Genomic DNA, 26,083 nt, shown 5'->3' on the forward strand with positions numbered 1-26,083 from the left:
CTGCCTTCTGAGGCAGAGAATTCCACACCTTCACCACTCTCTGACTGAAAAAGTTCTTCCTCATCTCCGTTCTAAATGGCCTACCCCTTATTTTTAAACTGTGGCCCCTTGTTCTGGACTCCCCCAACATTGGGAACATGTTTCCTGCCTCTAATGGCCTAATTATCTTATATGTTTCAATAAGATCCCCCCTCATCCTTCTAAATTCCAGTGTATACAAGCCTAATTGCTCCAGCCTTTCAACATACGACAGTCCCGCCATTCCGGGAATTAACCTAGTGAACCTACGCTGCACGCCCTCAATAGCAAGAATATCCTTCCTCAAATTTGGAGACCAAAACTGCACACAGTACTCCAGGTGCGGTCTCACCAGGGCCCGGTACAACTGTAGAAGGACCTCTTTGCTCCTATACTCAACTCCTCTTGTTATGAAGGCCAACATTCCATTGGCTTTCTTCACTGCCTGTTGTACCTGCATGCTTCCTTTCATTGACTGATGCACTAGGACACCCAGATCTCGTTGAACATCCCCTCTTCCTAACTTGACACCATTCAGATAATAATCTGCCTTTCTATTCTTACTTCCAAAGTGAATAACCTCACACTTATCTACATTAAACTGCATCTGCCATGTATCCGCCCACTCACACAACCTGTCCAAGTCACCCTGCAGCCTTATTGCATCTTCCTCACAATTCACACTACCCCCCAGCTTAGTATCATCTGCAAATTTGCTAATGGTACTTTTAATCCCTTCATCTAAGTCATTAATGTATATCGTAAATAGCTGGGGTCCCAGCACCGAACCTTGCGGTACCCCACTGGTCACTGCCTGCCATTCCGAAAGGGACCCATTTATCCCCACTCTTTGCTTTCTGTCTGTCAACCAATTTTCTATCCATGTCAGTACCCTTCCCCCAATACCATGTGCTCTAATTTTGCCCACTAATCTCCTATGTGGGACCTTGTCGAAGGCTTTCTGAAAGTCGAGGTACACCACATCCACCGACTCCCCCCTGTCAATTTTCCTAGTTACATCCTCAAAAAATTCCAGTAGATTTGTCAAGCATGATTTCCCCTTCGTAAATCCATGCTGACTCGGAATGATCCCGTTACTGCTATCCAAATGCTCAGCAATTTCGTCTTTTATAATTGACTCCAGCATCTTCCCCACCACTGATGTCAGACTAACTGGTCTATAATTACCCGTTTTCTCTCTCCCTCCTTTCTTAAAAAGTGGGATGACATTTGCTATCCTCCAATCCACAGGAACTGATCCTGAATCTATAGAACATTGAAAAATGATCTCCAATGCTTCCACTATTTCTAGAGCCACCTCCTTAAGTACTCTGGGATGCAGACCATCAGGCCCTGGGGATTTATCAGCCTTCAGTCCCATCAGTCTACCCAAAACCATTTCCTGCCTAATGTGGATTTCCTTCAGTTCCTCCATCACCCTAGGTTCTCCGGCCCCTAGAACATTTGGGAGATTGTGTGTATCTTCCTCAGTGAAGACAGATCCAAAGTAACGGTTGAACTCGTCTGCCATTTCTTTGTTCCCCATAATAAATTCCCCTGCTTCTGTCTTCAAGGGACCCACATTTGCCTTGACTATTTTTTTCCTCTTCACGTACCTAAAAAAACTTTTGCTATCCTCCTTTATATTATTGGCTAGTTTACCCTCGTACCTCATCTTTTCTCCCCGTATTGCCTTTTTAGTTAACTTTTGTTGCTCTTTAAAAGAGTCCCAATCCTCTGTCTTCCCACTCTTCTTTGCTATGTTATACTTCCTCTCCTTAATTTTTATGCTGTCCTTGACTTCCCTTGTCAGCCACAGGTTACTCTTACTCTTACATTTATGTTTGTTTGCAATCTAAGTCTATATACGTGCGATGCTGCTGCAAGCAAGATTTTCACTGCACCTGTACCTCACTGTGCTTGTACGTATGACTATAAACTCGGCTTCGATGCTGGAGTAACTCAGCAGGTCAGGCAGCAGCTCTGGAGAGAAGGAATGGGTGACGTTTCAGGCCCGAAGGGTCTCAACCCGAAAGGTCACCCATTCCTTCTCTCCAGAGATGCTGCCTGACCTGCTGAGTTACTCCAGCATTTTGTGATACCTTCGATTTGTACCAGCATCTGCAGTTATTTTCCTATAAACTTGGCTTCACTCACTGAGACAGATTCTAGCAGTTTCTGTAAGTAGCCACTGGGAGGAACTCCAAGGTAAGTTTCAAAACCATTACCACAGCCGCCAGACATTTGATGTTACGTTAGTGGAAACACCCAGGCAATTGTCAAGGCCCAACATGAATTCAGACATGAGTGTAAGTTTGAGACTACCTAAAATGATCTTTAATTTTCCTTCATTTTAATTTAAAGAAAAATCACCATGCAGCATTCATTATTTACCTTGTCTTTGTGGATATCAGTGAACGAGCTACAAAGCAGCATATGGTATTCGGGCATAGTTGCTCAGAAATTTGCAGGTTCCCTGGCTTATGGTGATATTCATACTTCTTGTGTTTAAACATCTGTGCTTTCAGTTTCAATATTAAAATCCGAGCAAAATGAATTAACCGTCATTCTTTCAGCATCTTCCCCCAGCAAGACAATTAGGTTCAATTGTGTTTCAAAATATCGCCTCCAAATCTTTTGCGTATGAGTAAACAGGAGATGAAGCTGCAAAATCTTTCCTCACAAGATAACCAGACCCAGAATCAATCTAGTAAACCCACACTGCTTGGAAGGCAGGCGCAAATACTTGCAACATCTGCAATATTTTGACTTTACAGTACTCTAAGTGGTCTTAAAATCCTGCATATTTGTACCAAAGCTTTTTGATTTTGTACTCCATCTTACTTGCAATAAAGGCTAGAAAGCTCTTTACAAAAGTAAAATACTGCAGCTGGTGGAGATATTTAGCAGTTCAGAAAACATGGAGAGAATCGCACAACACTTCAGCTAGCCTCATTTGCACTTATCCTTCTCGACTTGTCCTATTCCTGTATTGTCCAAGTGGCTTTTAGATGTTGTTATTATACCTGCCTCAACTACTTCCTCTAGCAGCTCATTCTTTATTTCCTCTCTCCATGTGATAAAGATCACCCCTCAGATTCCCATTAAATCTTGCACCTCTCATCTTCAACTTATGTCCTCTGTTTTTGACCCCCCCCCCCCCCCCCCCCACCCCCACCTCTCCTCACTCTGAGGAATCGTTTCTCAACAGATCTTTCCCTCCTTTTGTTCAAGGTCCATTCTCTGTTTCAGTCACCCATTGACTGCCAGCACATCCAACCCACACCCATGGACTCCGGTCCCCTTGGTTTTGTCCTCTTGATCTACCTGGATCCCTCCATGACATAGGAGCAGAATTAGGCCATTCATGGCTGATCTATTTTCCATTCTGAACCCCATTCTCCTGCATTCCACCCATAACTTTTGATGCACTTACTAAACAAGAACCAACCAATCTCCGCTTTAAAAATTCCCAAAGACCTGTCCTCCACTGCCATCTGTGGCATTGAATTCACAGATTCACCACCCTCTGGCTAAAGAAATTCCTCCTTATCTCCTTTCTAAAGGTACGTCCTTTTATTCTGAGGCCAAGCCCTCTGTTCCTAGACTCTCCCACCAGTGGAAACATCCAACTCTCCTGGGCCCCCAGTCCGCTTTTGATTAAGCTCCTGTTACAGGATTTATGTTCTGTGTCTTTCTTTGGAAAGAGTTATTCCTTCATGGAAGAAATGTGAAACCGTACCCGCCTTCCTCCAGTGGCAGCTTCTGCATCTTGCTGTCGTTTGTTCAACCTGAGATCTGAATAGGTGTCTTGATTCTTCTTCTGCAGGGCCTGTAAAGATTAGAGGCGTATATTATTCTCCGATTCTATAATAATTGGATCAATCTATCTATTCTCACGAGAGGCAGTTAAAGTCTGACAATGTACTCCGATTCATGCAAAATCCCAGCGCTTCGATATCTAATTCAATCCGTTCTCACGCTCCCTTTAAAATCAGTGCTATTTCCCGCATCCCCTTTAAAGTCACCTGGTTCACAGGCATACATATATCACCATGCAACATCTTTTTTAAAAAAAAGGTGAATTAAATATTTTGGTGGATTAATAGTAGCAATGTCGAATACACCAGACAGCCCAGAGCACCTGGATAACTCCATACCTCATATTCGCCGTCCGTTTTTGGTTGGTTTGCAGCAGTATCTTCTAACTTGCTTTTTGCTTTGGTCAGCTTTGAAATCAAAATGAAAAAAGTTTACAGTTTTCAATTCTATGCCTGAAATAAATATATTTGTAACCACTCCCCACGATGCCCATTCCCCCAGCCTCTCTGCACCAAGCTCATCACCAACAAGCTCATCACCACCAAGCTCATCACCACCAAGCTCATCACCCCCACGCTTCCCCTACACCAATACTCTTTCCCTCTCACTGTGACTGCCAACCACACCACCCATCTCATCCCACCCACTCTTTCCACCAACCCCCATAACACGGGCGCAGCGGTAGATTTGCTCTGCCATTACAGCGAATGCAGCGCCGGAGACCCGGGTTCGATCCCAACTACCGGTGCTGTCTGTACGGAGTTTGTACGTTCTCCTCGTGACCGCGTGGGCTTTTTCTGAGATCTTCGGTTTCCTCCCACACTCCAAAGACATACAGGTATGTAGGTTAATTGGCTTGGTAAATGTAAAAATTGTCCCTTGTGGTGGTGTTAATGTGCGGGGATCGCTGGTCGGCGCGGACCCGGTGGGCCGAAAGGGCCTGTTTCCGTGCTGTATCTCTAAACTAAACTAAACTCAACTAAATACCCACCTCCTGTCACTCCAAGGAAACCAATTCTCCCTCGGCTCCCTGTTTCTCCTGCAACACACTGCCCCTACTACTCCTCCCATTCTCCATGGCACCCTCTTGTCCCACACCAGCCCCACTCAACCGTTTCCCACCCACCAACCAAATCCTGCTGCCTTCCTCTTTCCCCCTTAATATCCCTCTTCTACTACCTCTCACTCCTCCTTGCTCATGCATACAGTGTGCACCCCCATAATCTCCTCTCTCCCCCCCCCCCCCCCCCCCCCACTCTACAACCGACTGCACAGTGCCCAAATTAGGCACTCCATGGTTTCCCCACAGAAACCCTTTCGGAACTACAGTGGCCTGTCCAATGGCACCTGGCGTAGGCAGGTTTAGTTTAGTTTAGAGATACCGCATGGAAACAGGCCATTCGGCCCACCGAGTCCGCACTGACCAACGATTCCTGTACACTAACACTATCCTACACACTAGGGACAATTTACAATATTTACCAAAGCCAATTATCTTACAAACCTGTAAGTCTTTGGAGTGTGGGGGGAAACTGGAGCACGCAGAGAAAACCCACACAGTCACAGGGAGAACGTACAAACTTTGTACAGACAGCACTCACAGTTAGGATAGAACCCGGGCCTCTGGTGCTTTAAGGCAGCAACTCTGCCACTGTGCTGCCCTAGTTTATTACATTTCATAGTCATTTATAGCATTTCATAGTCATTTATAGCATATCATAGAGTCATTTCAGCCGTGGTCTTGGTTAACCTGTGCAGGTGGTGGATATGGAAGGGTTCTTCAGGAAGGAATTGCAGGGTCAGGCAAGTGCCACATATCCATGACCCTCCAGAATGATATTTGCACGCATTTTGGTTTGGAGTCCATAATTGAAGAACCCCCCCTACTTTAGAACACACTCTGAAATTTTGGAAAGAGTACATCAATACAACGGAAGACACAAAGTGCTGCATAAATGACCTCGTGTGTGTCATTTAACGATGACCCTTTTTTTGTGGAAAGAAGGAATTGCAGATTCTGGTTTAACAAAAAAGGGCACACAGTGCTGGAGTAACTCAGCAGGTCAGGCAGCATCTCAGGGGACCTGGATAGGTGATGTTTCGGGTCAGGACCCTTCCTTGTGTCCACATCAATTTGATGGATGGACCTTCATAGCGTCTGGCAGCATTTCAATCTGTACAGAACTCTGGAAACACATCTCAATAACGTACCCTCAGTTTAAGGTAGAGAGCAGTGATTATAATGCCATAGATAAAGAGAACTCCATCAAGGATGTAACAAAGCTTCGGGTCATTCAGATCCATAGTGTCAGCATCTGTTAAAGATGGAAACAAAAAGTCTGATCAAATACCCATCCAATCAATATCTAACGACTCCATTGTGCACCATCAGTAGTTTTCAACAAATAACCACGTATATATTTCATTCCAATATTGAAAGCTAATTGGAGAATGTGATGATTTAATCGATAATGCTTGGTCTTTTCCGATTCTATAATGTGTACACTCACACTTTGTAACATCTGATATTGCCCGAATCATTCTTTGTGCTCTCTGGTATACTCTTTTATGCTGTTGCCATGAGGCAATTATGCCAATGTTCACCATTTCTGTTTCTTGTCCTTTACAAAACTAACCGTATCTAAAATAATTGTGCCAGTATACTTATGTGATAAGTTTGCACGTTGTTTTTTCCTTATTCCCAGTTCACCACCATTTTAAATGTAAAATGTCATTGTTGTTTTAAGATCTTGTCATGACCCCTTCCCCCCGGCTATCCCAATAATTACCAGAACCCTCGCATTCTCCATGTGCTGTCTGCTATGACCATTTCAGCTTCCAATTAACATTACATTGTGTAGGTTCACGAGATTAATTCCCGGGATGGCAGGACTGTCATATGTTGAAAGAATGAAGCAACTGGGCTTGTATACACTGGAATTTAGAAGGACGAGAGGGGATTTTATTGAAACATATAAGATTATTAAGGGGTTGGACACGCTGGAGGTAGGAAACATGTTCCCGATGTTGGGGGAGTCCAGAACCAGGGGCTTTAAGAATAAGGGGTAGGCCATTTAGGACGAAGATGGGGAAGAACTTTTTCACCCAGTGAGTTGTGAAGCTGTGGAATTCTCTGCCTCGGAAGGCAGTGGAGGCCAATTCAATGGATGCTTTCAAGAGAAAGTTTGATAGAGCTCTTAAAGATAGCGGAGTCAAGGGATATGGGGAGAAGGTAGGGACAGGGTACTGATTGTTGATGATCAGCCATGATCACAGTGAATGGTGGTGCTGACTCGAAGGGCCGAATGGCCTCCTCCTGCACCTATTGTCTATCACCTACTGAATATTCAGATTTTCTAATCATTAATGTCATTAGGAGACTGTTGTACACAAATGTCACCATAATGTCAGTGACTGCAGTCCAAGGAGTACATATGTACATGTTTCTCTCTTCCAAATCTGATCAAAATCCTGCTACCATTTGGCCATCCACTGTCAGAGTTAAACATACCATGATAATGCAGTGAGGATTTCATAGAGACCTGCTGTCATATCTACTGGCAATGGAATAATGTAATTCTTACCTTCTGCAACTTAACAGGCCCATAAGCACAATTACACACAGATAGTGTGCAATATTCAATAATACAGTGTTAATAACTGTGATATTAGGTAACCATAAGAGTGCAAAACTGAAGTCTGTAGTTCAACCAAAGATAGTTGCTGAGGTGGTAGTTGGTGTTGTGCGGTGTTCAAGAGCCTGATGCTGGGGAGAAGCTGTTCTTGAACCTGGAGGTCACAGATTTCAAGCTCTTGTATGTTCTTCACAATGGTGCCTTCTTCACAATGGTGGCAGTGAGATGAAAGCGTGGCCAGGGTGGTGTGGGTCTTTGATGATGCTAGCTGCCGTTCCGAGGCAGAGCCTCCTGTGGATCCCTTCGATGGTGGGGAGGTCATTACCCGTGATGGACTGGGAGGTGCGGGAAACCTGTTGGAGTGGGGAGCAAGCCCCGGCAGGAGCACAGAGAGGAGTGTGTTTGAGCTGGCAGGTCGCTGTGAGAGTGGGCTATCTGAACCTCAGGAGGGAATGGGATCTTGTGGTGGAGCCAAAATTAAAAAGAGCTCAAAGTCTGTGGTCTGAGGGGAGGTGCTCGGTGTGGAATAAAGTGCACACCACCAGTGCAGTACCAGCATTTATTCAATTTAAGATTATGTTTAGGTCAAGTTTTTCCAGTCGGTTTAAATAATCTGTCTGCATGTATGTGGTGACACCACTACTCAGGTGCTGTGAATATTGCTATTAGGTTGAAATTTCTGTTGTCCCATTATTTTGTTGTCTCTAGTCAAAGAGAATACTCAGCAGTTCCATTCTTTACGTCAGCAGGTGACCATCACTCATTCAAGTGAAGGCACAATCAACGAGTGAAACACAAAGGAACAGCAGGCAGCATCTGTCGATGGAATGGACAGACAATGCTTCTTCAGACTGATGGAGCTGGTGGAGTAGAGGGGACAAAGCTAGAAAAGAGAAGTAAGGATGGGACAAAGCCTGGCAAATGCAGCACATGGTTGAAGAGCAGCAGGAATCACAGAGGGGGAGCATTGCGAGTCACAGAACTCACATCAGAGAGAGAGAGGGGGAGAACCTCTTCAAAGTTGGCACAGTTCAAAGGGTTCAAAGGTCAGTTTATTGTCACATGTACCAATTAAGGTACAGTGAAACTCGAACTACACAAAGTTCACAAATCACACAAACTACAGTTTGAGGAGATTCTGCAGTGGAGCAGTAAAATGCAAGCCCTTGAAACTGCAGATGTTGAAATTATAGTTTGGTTTAGAGGTACAACGTGGAAAAAGGCTCTTCAGCCCACTGAGTCCAGGGCAGCCAGCGATCACCCAGACACTAACTCTATCCTACAAACACTTGGGACAATTTACAGAAACCAATTAACCTACAAACCTGCACATTTTTGGAGTGTGGGAGGAAACCAGATCAACTGAGCCAACCCACGTGGTCACAGAGAGAATGTACAAACAGCAGCCATAGTCAGGATCGAACCTGGGTGTCTGGCGCTGTAAGGCAGCAACTCTACTGTTGCACCACCATGCCGCCCAAAATCCTGAGCAAAACACAAAGTGCTGGAGGAACTCTAGGGGGTGTGCAACGGGGGGAAATAGGCAAGCGGTGTTTCGGGCTGGGATACAATGCCAGTTTATTCAATGACTAAATCATCGCAGCAGAGATCAAAGATGGCCACTCAAGTGAACTCAGCAGCAATAATGGATGTTGTGGAAAAAAAACATCGCTAATTTTCCCTTCCCTCCTGAATGACTGTTGAATCATCTCTCTCTTCCCTTCGTTTGGATGAAAATAGATAACAGAAAATTTGTCTTAGCAACTAAACAAAAAAGGCCAGAAATATATTTCTACTCTTTGAAACAAGATTGGATAGGCCACAGAAATCAATGTTGGTGAATGCTGGCATATTTGTTTTTGAAGGCCTCGTTCAATTGAGTAATACCATTATCTGCACTGCCCTTGATAACATTAGTACTGCTTCATTCTTTGTCAATGATCTGTGGAAATTCCAGGCCTCCAATGTTCACAGGTGTGCAACGACAGGTATCAGTGGCTTTAAAAAAGTTAAACATCATTATTTTGTTTTCCAGCCAGGTCACTTGTACGTTTGCTAACAATACGTACTGGCACCATTTTGTATACAAAAAACGGCTCTGCTAACGCTATGACTTAGTACCAGATATGGTTATTTTAATCAATAGCCAAATTGAACACATTGCAAGTAATGTAAAAGATTTTCTGAAGTATATATGAATCTGGAGGTTAAATTGGAAGTTTAATGCTTTGAGGCCAACCTCTCTGATGATGTATCCTGAAGCATTCATTCTGTTTCACTTTTCCAGATGCTGCCTGACCTGCTGAATTTTCAAACATTTGATGTTTGTATCTCAGATTTTCAGCACCAAGCCCTGGCAGTTTGTGGATTTCTTGCTGTGGTCTTGAGATCTTTCCTGAGATAGTGTCGACAACACTTTTTGAGGCAGAGCCCACCTTTATACAGATTCAGCGTAATCCCCTCATTTGTAGGCTGCCTTTCTGATGTTTTTGTGCTGTCTGAGCGCCATTTGTGCTTCTCTCAGCTTTCTCAGCCATGCATTTCTTCATCAAAGAAGCCTCAAAGTCTTGTCTACATCCACCACCACAAGTCTGCAACTGTTTCAGCTGTTACGTCTGCTTGCTTTGCCTCTCCATCCACATTTCATGATTCTCTGTGTGAAATGTAATCTACCGTGTGCTTCACTCGTCCGTCCGTCTATGTCTTGCTGAAATCAATTTGGGCAGCACAGTGGAGCAGTGGGTAGAGCCGCTGCCTCACAACACCAAAGACCCAGGTTCGAACCTGACCTCGGGTGCTGTCTGTTGGGAGTTTGCATGTGGGGTTTCCTTTGGGTGCTCCGATTTCCTCCCACCTCCCGAAGACATGCAGGTTTGTAGGTTCATCGGCCTCTGTAAATTGCCCCGTGTGTGTTGGGAGTGGATGAGAATGTGGGACAACATAGAACTCAGGTGATCGGTAGCCGGCGTGGACTCTGTAGTCTTCCCATGCTGTGTCTTTGAAACAAAATTTCAATTGCTAGATTTTTTCACCACATTTTTTGCCAGCTATAACTTTTATGTTACCAATGACCTCACATCAACTGGACCATAACCTGAAGTTCACATCTTCCACCACAGCCTCTCGCACTTACGATTGCCTCAAACCTCACGAAGCTCATAGATCACGGAGCTGGAGGTCTTGCCTGGGACTGACCTTGAGTCCCCGCGGGGGCGTGGACATATCATCTGAGCCTGCGATCCCTTGCCTAGGATCGACGCTCCAATGCAGCCTGCGGACTTTAACATCAGGAGCTCGCAGTCTCGGGTTGAGACCGGTCGGGAGCTCCAAAAGCTGCACGAGGTTCGACTGGTCCCGACCCGGGGTAGATCGCCGGCGCGGGGAAGCTGAGATTCTCCCTGATGAAGGAGCTTGATCGCCCCAACGAGGAAGGCTCGCCGCCGGCTACGGGAGTCAAGATCATCCCGTCAACGGAAGGTTAGAGCCCCCGACCGCTGGAGGACAATGAAGGGAGAGATTGAACTTTTTTTTCACCTTCTATCACAGTGAGGAATGTGGAGGAGTCACTGTGGTGGATGTTCATGTTAAAATGTATTTTGTGTGTCCTGTTGCTTTTTAGATTTTAGATTTTAGATTTTTAGATTTAGAGATACAGCGCGGAAACAGGCCCTTCGGCCCACCGAGTCCGCCCCGCCCAGCGATCCCCGCACATTAACACTATCCTACACACACTAGGGACAATTTTTACATTTACCCAGTCAATTGACCTACATACCTGTACGTCTTTGGAGTGTGGGAGGAAACAGAAGATCTCGGAGAAAACCCACGCAGGTCACGGGGAGAACGTACAAACTCCGTACAGACGGCGCCCGTAGTCAGGATCGAACCCGAGTCTCCGGCGCTGCATTCGCTGTAAGGCAGCAACTCTACCGCTGCGCCACCGTGCTACCCGTTTATTGTTATGACTGTATGGCAAATGAAGTTCATAGAAACATAGAAACATAGAAAATAGGTGCAGGAGTAGGAAATTTGGCCCTTCGAGCCTGCACCGCCATTCAACATGATCATGGCTGATCATCCAACTCAGTATCCCGTACTTACCTTCTCTCCATACCCTTTGATCCCTTTAGCCACAAGGGCCACATCTAACTCCCTCTTAAATATAGCCAATGAACTGGCCTCAACTACCTTCTGTGGCAGAGAATTCCACAGATTCACCACTCTGTGTGAAAAAAAACGTTCTCATCTTGGTCCTAAAAGACTTCCCCCTTATCCTTAAGCTGTGACCCCTTGTTCTGGACTTCCCCAACATCGGGAACAATCTTCCTGCATCTAGCCTGTCCAACCCCTTAAGAATTTTGTACGTTTCTATAAGATCCCCCCTCAATCTTCTAAATTCCAGCGAGTACAAACCGAGTCTATCCAGTCTTTCTTCATATGAAAGTCCCGCCATCCCAGGAATCAATCTGGTGAACCTTCTCTGTACTCCCTCTATGGCAAGAATGTCTTTGTTGCAAAACATACTTGGCTAATAAAGTTTTATTTTGACTGTGATTGTGTGATATTTATACTTCCCAGTAGAATTAACTTTCATGTAAACTGTGGGGTAAATCCAGCAATCACCTTGGAGTAGGATGTCCAGTAAGAGGAGTCAGAGTGCAAACCAACAGCTAAAACAATGGAACTCCTTGAAACATTCTCCCATCGAGGCACGCTCAATACAACCAATTTTATTTTAAAGATTTAATAGAACTGGTGGTCCTAATATTTCACAAAATCTCAAACATTGTTTACTTTAAGAACTCTGAGAATCCAAGAGGGATTTTCCTCTTGATCTGTCGGTCGAAAAAATTGATGCTAAATTATTAAAGGACTTGTAGGTTGGAAACTCCAAAGCTGCTACATCTGAGAGCATAATTTACTTTAAAAAAATTAAACTGGATTTCAAAGATTCTCCAGATTGCCTCAACATTAGAAGTGATTCACCAGAGGTTACTCAGTGGCTTTCTATTGCATTAAAGGGAAAATATAAATGAAATTAAAAATTATTTAGGTCAACAGTGTTACTTCTCCCTCGGCAATATGATCATCACAGGCATTTCAACTTGAATAGATGATTTTCCACCTCCACAGTAAAGAAAGATTAATGTTGCATTAGGGCTAGATCAATGGTACCCATTATCATCCTCGTGCAGGAAGGAACTACAGACAGACACAGAAAGCTGGAGTAACTCAGCGGGACAGGCAGCATCTCTGGAGAGAAGGAATGGGTGACGTTTCGGGTCGAGACCCTTCTTCAGACTGGTTAGGGATAATGGAAACTAGAGATATAGATGGTGATGTGGAGAGATAAAGAACAATGAATGAAAGATATGCAAAAAAGTTACGGTGATAAAGGAAACAGGTCATTGTTAGCTGTTTGTAGGGTGGAAATGAAAAGCTGGTGCGACTTGGGTGGGGGAGGGACAGAGAGAGAGGGAATGCGTGGGCTACCTGAAGTGAGAGAAATCAATATTCATACCACTGGCCTGTGAGCTGCCCAAGCGAAATGTGAGATGCTGTTCCTCCAATTTGCATTTAGCCTCACTCTGACAATGGAGGAGACCGAGGACAGAAAGGTCTGTGTAGGAATGGGAAGGGGAATTAAAATGCCCCCTGCAACTGGGACATCAGGTAGGTTCAGGTGGGCTGAGCGAAGACGTTCCACAAAACGGTCGCCCAGTCTGCGTTTGGTCTCACCAATGTATAAGAGTCCACATCTTGACAGTAGATGAGGTTTCAGAAATGGTCCAAGTAAATTTGAGTGCAGGATGAAAATTGGTGGTGAAGTTGATGAAGTCAATGAGTTCTGCCTGGGTGCAGGAGGTAGCACCGATGCATTCATCAATGTAACGGAGATAGAGTTCGTGGATAAGGCCAGTGTACGCCTGGAACAGGGATTGTTGACACTCATGCAGAACTCATGGACCATCAACTTCACCACCAATTTTCATCCTGAACTGAAATGTACTTGGACCATCTCCGACACCTCCCTTCCCTTTCTTGATCGCTCCGTCTCCATCACAGGAAATAGACTATTGACTGACGTCTATTACAAACCACTGACTCCCACATCTATCTCGACTACACTTCTTCCCACTCTGCTTCCTGCAAAGATTCCATCCCCTACTCCCAATGTCTCCGTCTACGCCGCATCTGCTCCTACAGGCACACTCCCACCTGCACCCTCCGCTCTGCTGCTGCCAATCTCCTATCCCCCCACATCCGGACCAAACTCAGATCCTGGGGGGACAGGGCTTTCTCCATCGCTGCTCCCACCCTATGGAACTCACTACCTCAAACCGTTAGAGACTCCTCCTCACTCACCACATTCAAAACATCACTGAAGTCTCACCTGTTCAGTACTGCCTTCAACCACTGAAGGTCACCTCACCTTCTGTCTCCTTTCTCTGTTCGTTTACTTATTTATCTATTTATTCACTTCCCTATGTTCTTTAAATCCCTGTAAAGCGTCTTTGAGTATATGAAAAGCGCTATATAAATGTAATGCATTATTATTATTATTATTATTATCTGCGCCCAAGATGAGGTGTTCCATACCAGGACATCCGAGATGTCCTCATTCTTTAGGGTACGGGGATTCCCCTCTCCCATCATAGATGATGGCCTCTCTCGTATCTCCTCAGTACCCCGCAGCTCCACCTTTGCTCCCCCTCCCCCAGTCACAGCAGAGACAGGGTCGCCCTAGTCCTTACCTTCCACCCCATCAGCCGTCTCATACAACACATAATCCTCCAAAATTTCCGCCACCTCCAAAGGGATCCCACCACTAGCCCCATTTTCCCTTCTCCACCCCTGGCCGCCTTTCGCAGAGACTGTTCCCTCTGCAACTCCCTGGTTAACTCATCCCTTCCCACCCAAACCACCCCCTCCCCAGGTACCTTCCCCTGCAACCGCAGAAGATGCAACACCTGTCCCTATATCTCCTCCCTCGACTCTATCCAGGAATCCCGACAGTCCTTGCAGGTTAGGCAGAGGTTCACTTGCACCTCCTCCAACCTCATCTACTGTATCCGTGGTTCAAGATGTGGACTCTTATACATCGGCGAGACCAAATGCAGACTGGGCGATCGTTTTGTGGAACACCTTCGCTCAGCCCTCCTGAACCACCCTGATCTCCCAGTTGCTGGACACTTTAATTCTCCTTCCCATTCCCACACAGACCTTTCTGTCCTCGGTCACCTCCAATGTCAGAGTGAGGCTAATTGGAGCTTGAATTTAGAGAAATCAATATTCTATTCATGAAATGAGGGACAAAGAAAATGGAGAACCATGTCTAATCAATTGGTCTTGCAGGCTTGAGTTATAGAGGTGTTGGATAGGCTGGGACTTTTCCCTTTGGAGTGTAGGAGGCGGTGGGTGATCTTATGGAGGTATACAAGATCATAAGGGGCATGGATAAAGTAAACACACAGCCATTTTCCCTGGGTGGAGGATTCTAAAACTAGAGGGCATAGACTTATGTTGAGGAGAGAGTGTTATGTGGGACCTCAGAGTCAAAATTTTCACTCAGAGAGTGATGTGTATCTGAAATGAGTTGCCAGAGAAGTGGAATATACAGTAAATACGATGTTTAAAAGACATTTGTCACTTATATGGATAGAAAGGTTTTAGAGGGCTATGGGGCAAATGCAGGCATGGTTGTAGAAAGAGAAAATTATATTGGATGGCTATGATAAGGTTTTGGAAGATGTAACTAGCAAGGCAGGTGTCGTTAATGTCGTATTTCATAAAGCTCCATCAAAAAATATTATTAATTAAAATAACAACTTCCGGCATTATATATTCACAAGGATAAAGGGCTTGTTAACATAAAAACACGGACAGGAGTTTGTTGTGTTGGTTTTCCACCTTTTTTCCCTCTGACAGTAGAGACAATGGACATTGATCTCTCCAATGTCAAGTAATACCCCCCAGTGTCAAGTAATACCCCTTGTCATTCCTCTGCACCCACCCTGGTGTGCACACATTTGCCCACCATCTCCCACCTCCCCAGTTGCCCTTCTCCTTTCCCCTTCTCCATACGCTCATCTCCCATCCTCTAGTCCCACATTTCTCTTTTATTTCCACTCCCCATTCCACCAATAATCCCTCTCTCCAGCTTTACATTTCACCCCTCCACTTCTCTCCTTATCTAACACCTTTTTGTCTCTTTTTCACCTCCACGCTTTGTCACTTACTCCACCCATTTACCAATCACCCCCCTCATCTGTATCGACCTATCACTTGCCGGGCTTTGTCCTGTCCCCACCTCTCTTTTCCAGCTTTCTTCCCCCTACTCCATTAGTCTGAAGAGGGGTCCCAACCAGAAACATCCATTGTCTATCCCTTGGGAGCCCTCCACAGATGCTGCCTGACCTGCTGAGGTCCTCCAGCACAATGTGTTTGCCCAAGGTTCCAGCATTTGCAGTTCCTTGTGTCTCCAGCAACCTGGAGATTTGATGGTTTAATGTTGGTCGTGTTAATGTTACCAGAGTCTACTATCAGAAGACTGAGGGGGGGGAAGAGTGGCGGTAAAAAGCCTGAAGGTCTAGGCTGTGTGCACTGATTACAGGCTGAAATGTAGCTCAGTCACGCTCCATCAGTTCTGGCAGAAGGCAACGGATGTGAAAGGAGCTTGTAAGACCAGAGGAGAGAACTAGAAGTGATAACATGGAAGTGGACATGTTTCAGAAATAGAGACGTTGGCATAAGGTTGAGAACAGGTGATGTTACCTTGGTGCAAATAATGATTTAATGGTGCATGAAATAAGAGCTGTAATTGTGAATGTACATGGATAGGAAAGGATTCATGGATAGGGCTTTGAAAATGGCGCTAAAACCTGGCGACTCTTGTCTATGGTCTCAGTGGACTATTTTTGCACACCTTGTACTTAATTTGGGATTGTGCCTGCATGTAATAATAATTTACTGAACTGTATGAAAACAAAATAACTTCACTGAATCTCATACATGTGATAATAAAGAACCATTGGAGGGTTAGAGGGATATGGGCCAAACGTGGCAAATAAGACTAGCGTAGATCGGGTATCTTGTTCAGCATGGACGAGTTGGGCTAAGGGGCCTGTTTCTGTGCTGAATGAAGAAATTCGAGTCCAACCTACAGGATCTGTGAGAAATCTAGCCTGATCATTCTGCGATACTGACGAGCTCCTAACATTTGTCTCATTGTCCCGTCTGCAAAGCGCTTTAAATGTTGTTATTAACATTTAAGTTGGTGGTGTTTATGTGGAACAGTTTCCTGGACTATCGGCTATTGATTGTTGTTCCGCAGTCTTGTGCCTTGGATTCCACCTGGTCATGTTATTGTCAGCCTTCACCTCTCCCTGGACATGCTGTATACCAGTTTCATTTATCACTTTCTGTGGCTGTGGCCGTTGTTTCATTAAGAATCGCACCCTCATTCTGTACCTGTTAGTGGAAAGATGGCAGCTGTTCCAACATACGCCGCAAATGAATTCAAAACATATTTTGACATTGTGAGATTAGCAGAATGAGGAGCAGCAGTCATTTTTTTCCAACTGCTGCTATCAGTTTCTTCAATAACAAGCCGCAGTGGGGAACAAACGGGGTCATTATTTAAATGTAAATGGGTTAGCTCAACAAGTTTGCCTCTAAAAATCTCTTAAACCCAAACTAACACTGGACCTTTTGGGTAACACAATGGTACCAAGCCACGCGAGGGCCTTTAGTTGTTTAGTCTCCGTCCAGGACGTGGCCTTGAACATCGAATCTAACATGTTACATGTTACATGCCTCGGGAGAGGTGAAGACTTTCAATAATATGACGTGGAATCCAAAAAACAAGACTGATCATTGCAGAACAACCAAACAACATCCTACAAGCCTGGGAAGCTGTTCCAGATAAACACCACCAACTTCAGCGGTAATGGCACTTCATGGGCGGCACGGTAGCGCAGCGGTAGAGTTGCTGCTTTACAGCGAATGCAGCGCCGGAGACTCAGGTTCGATCCTGACTACGGGTGCTGCACTGTAAGGAGTTTGTACGTTCTCCCCGTGACCTGCGTGGGTTTTCTCCGAGATCTTCGGTTTCCTCCCACACTCCAAAGACGTACAGGGTATGTAGGTTAATTGGCTGGGTAAATGTTTAAAAAAAATAAAAAAATTGTCCCTAGTGGGTGTAGGATAGTGTTAATGTACGGGGATCACTGGGCGGCATGGACTTGGAGGGCCGAAAAGGCCTGTTTCCGGCTGTATATATATGATATGATATGACATTTGGACAGGCACATGGATAGGAAAGGGTGGGTGAAACATAGGTAGGTGGCTCTATCTTGGATGGGACATATGGCTTTGTATGGATGAGTTGGGCCTTCATTGCTTAGCTTTACTTATCATGTGCCAAACTCATTTGGTGGTGGTCTATCCGTTAATATCAAAGCTTTTGTATCAGACAGTTTCTCCAGTTTTTGACATCACACCACATACATATGCCCTCTTGCTGCCACAGCAAGCCACAGGCCCACTTCTTCCCTGGAGTTTATTTCCTTCTTTCCTTCCTCTTCACAAACTCTTTCCTTCCTCTACACGAACATCTGTGAACTCAATTTCCACAAGAAACACACCTCGTTACTCTTCCCTGATCTCGCTGGCCTCACCTTGACAAACACCATCTGGCTGACAACCAGTTTAGCCATCCATCACAAAACGTGGTTGGATAGATGTTACCTGCTTCATTTTTCCTTGATCAGATTAACACACGTGACATCAATTTGAAGATCAGGGAGATTTTAACACAAACAAAAATAATTCTTCTGAGTTTGAAGAAGGGTCCCGACCCGACCCGAAAAGTCAGCTATCCATGTTCTCCAGAGATGCTACCTGACCTACTGAGTTACTCCAGCACTCTGTGCCTTTTTTTGTAAACCAGAATCTGCAGTTCCTTGTTTCCACAAAAAAACGAATCATCATGAAATGACACACACAAGGTCATTCCATAGCTCTGTGAAAGAGCTATCCAATCAATGCTTCCCTGCTCTTTCCCATTTCTTCTTCATCTGTTCCCCCTTTAGCTATTTATTCAATGTATTGTTAATAGTTTAGTTTAGTTTGGAAATACAGTGTGGAAACCCAGCGCGTCCGCACCGACCAGCGATCCAAGCACATTAACACTACCCTACACACACTAGGGACAATTTTACATTTATACCAAGCCAATTAACCTACAAACCTGTACATCTTTGGAGTGTGGGACGAAACTGAAGATTTTGGAGAAAACCCACGCAGGTCATGGGAAGAACGTAACAAACTCCGTACAGACAGCACACGTAGTCAGGGTCGAACCCGGGTCTCTGGCGCTGTAAGGCAGTAGGTCTACTGCTACGCCACCGTGCTGCACTATCATTTAATATTGTCATTCTTGTTCCAGGCATTACTTTCCAGATGAGAACAACTCATCCCCTCCGATCTATGAACCATCTTCAGTACTCCCCGATTATTCATACGTCTGTCACCAGAAATAGTTTTTCACCTGCTGACATTCTCAAAATCCTTCATCAATTTATGCATCTACTAAATCTCACGGCTGTAAGACCAAGCCCAGCTTCCAGCATATTCTCAAGTATCCTCTGCATTCTTTTGCAGGACCTTTGATCTGTACTAACACACACTGGCTGGAATTGGCCACTATATTCTAGCTGTTTTCAAACTATGTTCTACAAAGATACAGCTTAACCTGTTTGTTTCTGAGCAACCCACAATTTCATCAGCGCCTTTGACAGTGGATGAAGTGGTTAGATGCCTTTACGGACCCAAGATCTGTGACCTACTGAGCCGACCTTTCTTAATCTGCCAATGTGCGGCATAACAAAGAGTTGGGCTCTGTCCGGGGTGGGGTGGTCACAGCTTGGAGGTGGGGTGGGGAATGTGTGCTGGGTATTGGAGGGAGGGTCAGTAATGATGTTGCTGGATGGGGTTGTAACTGCTGCTGGGGACTGTTGGGCAAGGTGGTCCTGTCTAACAGTGGCTGGTGTTTGATTGTTGGAGGGGTCTTTGGGTGACAGGGTCGATCAGGAAATCATCTCCTCCACCAAGCCTCGTCTGACCTTTGTTCTTTTCAAAGAGATCATCTCTCTTCTAAACTCAAGAGAGTCTAAGATGGGTCTGCTTGGTCTACATCCAACAAGCCAGCAATGGCTGCCTCGCCAACAGTCTGTCTATCCCTTCCTTCTTTGTTGTTTGTATGTGTTAAATATATGATTTTAGTGTTCTTTAGCTTGTTTTATGTGGGGGGTGTGGGGGCGGGAGTTGGGGGAAACTTTTTCTAATCTCTTACCTCGATGGAGATGCGCTATTTTTCCGTGTAATATCTCCATCCGCACTGCGGCCTAACATCGAGGAGTTGGTGGCCTTTGCTGGAGACCGACTTCGTGAGCTCCACTGCGGGAGCCTGCGGAATTTAACATCGCGGAGTTTGCAGTCCCTGGTCAGAGACCGAATTTGGTAACTCCAAGCTGCAGGAGCTTCACCCGCCCCGACACGGGAGCTTCGACCGCCCCGAAACGGGAGCTTCGACCGCCCCGACACGGGAACTTCACCCGCCCCGACACGAGAGCTTCGACCGCCCCGACACGGGAGCTTCGACCGCCCCGAAACGGGAGCTTCGACCGCCCCGACACGGGAACTTCACCCGCCCCGACACGGGAGCTTCGACCGCCCCGACACGGGAGCTTTGATCGCTCCGATCACGGGAGCTTCGACCACCCCGACACGGGAGCTTCACCCGCCCCGATCACGGGAGCTTCGACCACCCCGACACGGGAGCTTCACCCGCCCCGACACGGGAGCTTCGACCGCCCCGACACGGGAGCTTTGATCGCTCCGATCACGGGAGCTTCGACCACCCCGACACGGGAGCTTCACCCGCCCCGATCACGGGAGCTTCGACCACCCCGACACGGGAGCTTCACCCGCCCCGATCACGGGAGCTTCGACCGCTCGGATCACGGAAGCTTCAACCACTCCGATCACGGGAGCTTCGACCGCCCCGATCACGGGAGCTTCGACCGCTCCGACACGGGAGCTTTGATCGCTCCGATCGCGGGAGCTTCGACCGCCGGCTGCGGGAGCTTCGATCGCCCCGACTGCGGATGGTTCGACTGCCCCGACCACGGGGAAGACGATTGGACTTTATTGCCTTCCATCACAGTGAGGAACGTGGGGAATCCGCTGTGGTGGATGTTTACATTAACTGTTATGTAGTTGTATGTCTTGTTGCTTTTTTTGTTAGTATGGCTGTATGATAATTCAAAATTCACTGCATCTTAATTGGTACACATGACACTAAACTGACCTTGAAACCTTGAAACCCTCCCACGCTTCACATCAATGGAGAAAACAATGCGCTTGCTGTGTTCACTACATATTCCATGTAAAATGTAGAGAATAAAAATTGAAGACTTAATGATCAATGCAGTAAGTTACTGATTTTCATTTACATCCTATTTAGCATGGAAATTGGATCACATAGCACATTAAAACATGTTGCATCATGATCCAACTTCAAGGTATTTGTGTCTATACGCCAAGGGCCTTGTAAGCTTTTCAACTTTTCAAGCTCTCCACTTTAAACTAGCACCTTGAGAAGTTTTTAAATATGAAAACACTTGAGATCTCGGTGTTCCTATATCCCTTTTGGTCTTGAACCTTCAGTTGACATCTGAGCTCTTCACTCTTCCTCCTAACATATCGTACGAAACACCTCTCTTGCATTTGCCCTTGCATTTGCTCTTCAACAAGTGTCAGCTTCCAAGAGTCGTTCAGCAGGGAAACAGGCCTTTCGGCTCAACTCGACAATGCAGACCAACATTCCCTATCATTGCTGGTCCCATTTGCCTATGTTTGGCCCACATCTTACTAAAGCGTTCCTATCTATGTAGAACTTAGCCGAGCTCATTGCCACTCGACGTTGCCCCTTTGGTTGCTAGGCTTCGGACCATTTAACGAGTCTATTCTTAGGTAGTTTAACATAAAAGCCTTTTGAAAATTTGGACTTCACAATCCATGCAGTAAGTCCTGATTTGTATTCATTTTTAGTTTTCAGGGAAACTGGATCACTAACCAAGTTAGTCAAACATAGTTTGCCTTCAATACATTGCCATTGCTTGTCATTCATCCAGAATTTGGCCAGGGGTGGAGTTTGCAGGTTTTCCCTGTGACTGCGTGGGTTTCCTCCGGATGCTCCGGTTTCCTCGCACATCCCAAAGAGGTGCAGATTTGTAGGTTAATTGGCCTCTATAAGTGGCCTCAGTGTGCAGGGAGTGGGTGGGAGAGTGGAACAACATAGAACTAGCGTGAACGGGTGATCAATGGTCAGCGTGGACTCTGTGGGCCGAAGGGCCTGTTTCCATGCTGTATCTCTAAACTAAACTACCCATTCCATCTGAATCCTGCTTCAATATATTGCAACGTTTCTTAAAGACTCATGTATGAACTGTTGTCTTCCTTGTGGCATAACGCATTTCTTGTTCTGTGCACTGTGTTTTCAGTGTGGTTTAAAAGATGTCTCAAAATCAACTGAGCTGCGGTAGGTTAAATGAGTGGAGCGTGTGGATTTCCTGTGTATTGGTGTTACTCTGCACCTTATCGCAGTCTGATCTAACATCGGAGAGCAGGGCTGAGGCACCCAGCCCCTTTGCAGAGCTGCCATTCCAGCTCGCTGCTTTCCCAGCACTGCAAAGAGCTTGGCGCTCGACACAAGCAACAGCCTAACACTGGCACGGTTTACAATGGATCATAAATCTTCACCCTACTTGGAGCCATTCTACTTTTAATTGAATCCTGCAGCATGCAACGCATAGAATAAAGGAAAGTACATTAATTTGCTAACATATCTTTGAAAAGAGATAGAACAAAGTACTAGGTGCCTCCCAGCTATGCCTCACAGCGCCAGAGGTCCGGGTTCGATCTTGACCTCGGGTGCTGTCTGTGTGGAGTTTGCACACTTCCCCTGCGACCACGCGGGTTTCCCCAGGGTGCTCTGGTTTCCACCCCCATCCCAAATTCTTGTAGGTTTGTAGGTTAATTGGCCCTCTGTAAATGTCTTGCTCGCGTGTAAGGAGTAGATGAGAAAGTGGGATAACATCGCATTCGTGTGAACGGGTGACCGATTGCTGGCGTGTACTCGGTGGGCCTATTTCCATGTTGTATCTTTAAACTTAACTACTGATTACAATCTCGGTTTCTGTGAACTTTAATGTTCTTGATTGAGGTTTTCCAATCGGACAGATTTCTTACAGTTCGGCAGTTAGGTAATGAAAATGATGAAAAAAAGTTACTCTCAGAGACAACAGCGGTAGACCAGGCTTTTACACAACAAAACCTTTGTTAAAAAGTAACTGGAGGTTCAGGGGTTCCTTTCCAAATGTCACGTTAAAACATGTGAGCGTTTGTTGAAGCAATCTTAGCTCAATGCATGTTATCCGTAGGTAATGGCTTGGCAGGTTTATTCCTAGTTGTGGGTCTGAGTTACAGGGCCTATAATTTTAATTGAACATTATTAGTATCATTGCAAGTGGGCTACAGAAAATGTGACAATGCACGAAATCTTTATTAGACTGAAGCAGCACTTTCTGTCATCCTTTTTGTCATTTTGTAGCCCACTTGCAATCTTACCATCACTGTCATTAATATATGCAACACTGTCAGTGGTGGTAAAATCACAATGAATTCAACTGCACTAACCCAATGCCACCCACCCAGCCGAGATAGACAATAGACAATAGACAATAGGTGCAGGAGGAGGCCATTCGGCCCTCCGAGCCAGCACCGCCATTCAATGTGATCATGGCTGATCATTCTCAATCAGTACCCCGTTCCTGCCTTCTCCCCATACCCCCTGACTCCGCTATCCTTAAGAGCTCTATCCAGCTCTCTCTTGAATGCATTCAGAGAATTGGCCTCCACTGCCTTCTGAGGCAGAGAATTCCACAGATTCACAACTCTCTGACTGAAAAGGTTTTTCCTCATCTCAGTTCTAAATGGCCTACCCCTTATTCTTAAACTGTGGCCCTTTGTTCTGGACTCCCCCAACATTGGGAACATGTTTCCTGCCTCTAACGTGTCCAACCCCTTAATAATCTTATACGTTTCGATAAAATCTCTCATCCTTCTAAATTCCAGTGTATGCAAGCCTAGTCGCTCCAGTCTTTCAACATATGACAGTCCCGCCATTCCGGGAATTAACCTAGTAAACCTACGCTGCACGCCCTCAATAGCAAGAATATCCTTCCTCAAATTTGGAGACCAAAACTGCACACAGTACTCCAGGTGCGGTCTCACTAGGGCCCTGTACAACTGCAGAAGGACCTCTTTGCTCCTATACTCAACTCCTCTTGTTATGAAGGCCAACATTCCATTGGCTTTCTTCACTGCCTGCTGTACCTGCAGGCCTCTGATTCTCACTGCAGCCTGTTCAGAGTTTAGTTTTAGAGATACAGCATGGATTACAGATACAGCCTTTGGTCCACCGAGTCCACACCGACCATCGATCACCCATTCACACGTGTGATCCCACTTTCTCATCCACTCTCTACACACTAGGGGGCAATTTGCAGATGGATAATTAATCAGCAAACGTGCACGTCTTTGGGATGTGGGTGAAAACTGGAACAACAGGAGGAAATCCACACGGTCACAGGGAGAATGTGCAAACTCCACACGGACAGCACCCGAGGACAGGATTGAACCTGTGTCTCTGACGCTGTGAGGCAGCAGCTTTACCAGTATCATTTTCTGGGAGATGGAGGCTACGAATCCTACAGTTTGTGTACAACGCTGTAAGATGCACCCACCGCTCGGCCCTCTCACTAAATCTCCAGGACAGGGTCACACAAACAACAACTAGGATGTGTCCAAAAATATTCAATGACCCATTTTTATAACCAGTGGCCAAATCAATGGCTCAGAGCACACACAAAATATTTTGAAATGTATTCCCTGGAAGCACTTTGAGCTAAGTTCTTTACTAAGTAAACATCATTTGTGGTAAAGTTTCATTGTTCAAAAACAACGAGATACAGATTCACATGAATAATGATCCGTACCATTGGATAAACTGAAGTAATCTTTAAATGTTAATGTCGCTCTCTGCCAAAGGGAATTAAAATGGGGGAGTTGCCTTATTGATGAAGGGCAGTAGTCCAAGATGACATTACTGATGGTTTATCCAGGGAGGCTAGAAGGGTGGAGCTGAGTAATGAAAAGGAGATGATTGGCTTTTCGGGAGTGTACTTCGCTGCGAGGTGCTGATTTTGGAAAGCAAACAAGGACAAGACCTTCACAGTGAATGGTAGGGCCCTGGAGGGTGTTGTAGAGCAGAGGGATCTGGCAGGACAAGAACAAGTCCATGAAAGTGGCGTCATGACCAGATAGGGTAGTGAAGGCAGCTTTCGGCACACTGGCCTTTGCCAGACAAGACGTTGATGCAGAAGCTGGGAAATTGTCCAAGCTGTGGATCACTGCACCCGGACTATTGTCTCCAGTTGTGGTCACCCTCCTGTTGGAAAAATGCCATTTAGCTGGAATGGATGCAGTGAAGATTTATGAGGATGTTGCCAGGACTCGAGCTACAGGAGAGGCAGGATAGGTTAGGACTTTATTCATTGGAGCACAGGAGGCTGAGGGGTGATGTAATAGAGGTGTACAAAATCATGAGGGTAAATGCACAGTCTTTTACCTGGAATAGAGGAATCAAGAACGAGAGGTTTAAGGTGAGAGGGGAAAGATTCAAAAGGAACCCAAGGGGCAAATTTTCCACTCAGAGGGTGGTGGGTGTGTGGAACGAGCTGCTAGAGGAGGTAGTTGAGGCAAGTACTGTAACGACATTTAAAAAGCATTTGGACAGACACATGGACAGGAGAGGGATATGGGCCAATGGCACTAAATGGGGTATTTGGTCTGCATGGACAAATTAGGCCGAAGGGCCTGTTTCCGTGCTATATGATCTATGATTAAAACAAGCGAGATTTTATGCTTACCTGAAATGACGGTCTCACTGCATGTAGAATGAAGCGCGCGCCAGCTGCAAATTAGCTTTAGTTCAAATAAAACACCCTTCACTTGTTAACAAGTACAGTAGCTACTGACCATAATCCAGTCCTCAAAATACTTCTGACGGAATACATCAACTACACCTCCTTCACGAGTCTGATGTCAGTAGACAACAGGCAAATATTTTTATAGAATGGAAATTTGACAAAAGGCTGAGCCCATATTCTGATGCCACCCACCATATTGTTTCCTGTTAACCCCAACTCCGTAAACTCCTTTCAAACAACATGATTCCTCCTACACTTCACATTTTCTCTTATCTGCACACCGTTGACATAACGTACATGTCTCAACTCCCACCAGAAGAGGTTTCCACAGAAGCTTTACCATCACTCAGTGCCGTTTGTTAGTTGAGAACCATCTTAGTTAGACCTGCCGAACACACACCACTTGAATTATTGTAAATTGGTTATGAAACACCCAGTGATCCTCCCATGAAGTGTGTACCTGCCAATCCGAGAGCCAGAATGCTTCCTGGT

At 45.6% G+C, this 26,083-nt stretch overlaps 1 protein-coding gene across 2 annotated transcripts in view; it reads right to left on the minus strand.

The window, feature by feature from the left end:
• The window catches only part of cd247 (CD247 molecule), a 146,185-nt gene that overhangs the window by 7,472 nt on the left and 112,630 nt on the right, over nucleotides 1-26,083 (minus strand). For both annotated transcript variants that reach the window (XM_078409044.1, XM_078409043.1), the window contains exons 2-4: nucleotides 6,052-6,155; nucleotides 4,179-4,247; nucleotides 3,761-3,850 (exon numbers count right to left, since the gene is read on the minus strand). In XM_078409044.1, the coding sequence (XP_078265170.1) occupies nucleotides 3,761-3,850; nucleotides 4,179-4,247; nucleotides 6,052-6,144 (252 nt within the window). In that variant the 5' untranslated portion in view covers nucleotides 6,145-6,155. The remainder of the gene's footprint in view (nucleotides 1-3,760; nucleotides 3,851-4,178; nucleotides 4,248-6,051; nucleotides 6,156-26,083) is intronic.

The sequence above is a fragment of the Rhinoraja longicauda genome, chromosome 12 (assembly GCF_053455715.1).
Source record: "Rhinoraja longicauda isolate Sanriku21f chromosome 12, sRhiLon1.1, whole genome shotgun sequence".
NCBI classification, from domain to species: domain Eukaryota; kingdom Metazoa; phylum Chordata; class Chondrichthyes; order Rajiformes; family Arhynchobatidae; genus Rhinoraja; species Rhinoraja longicauda.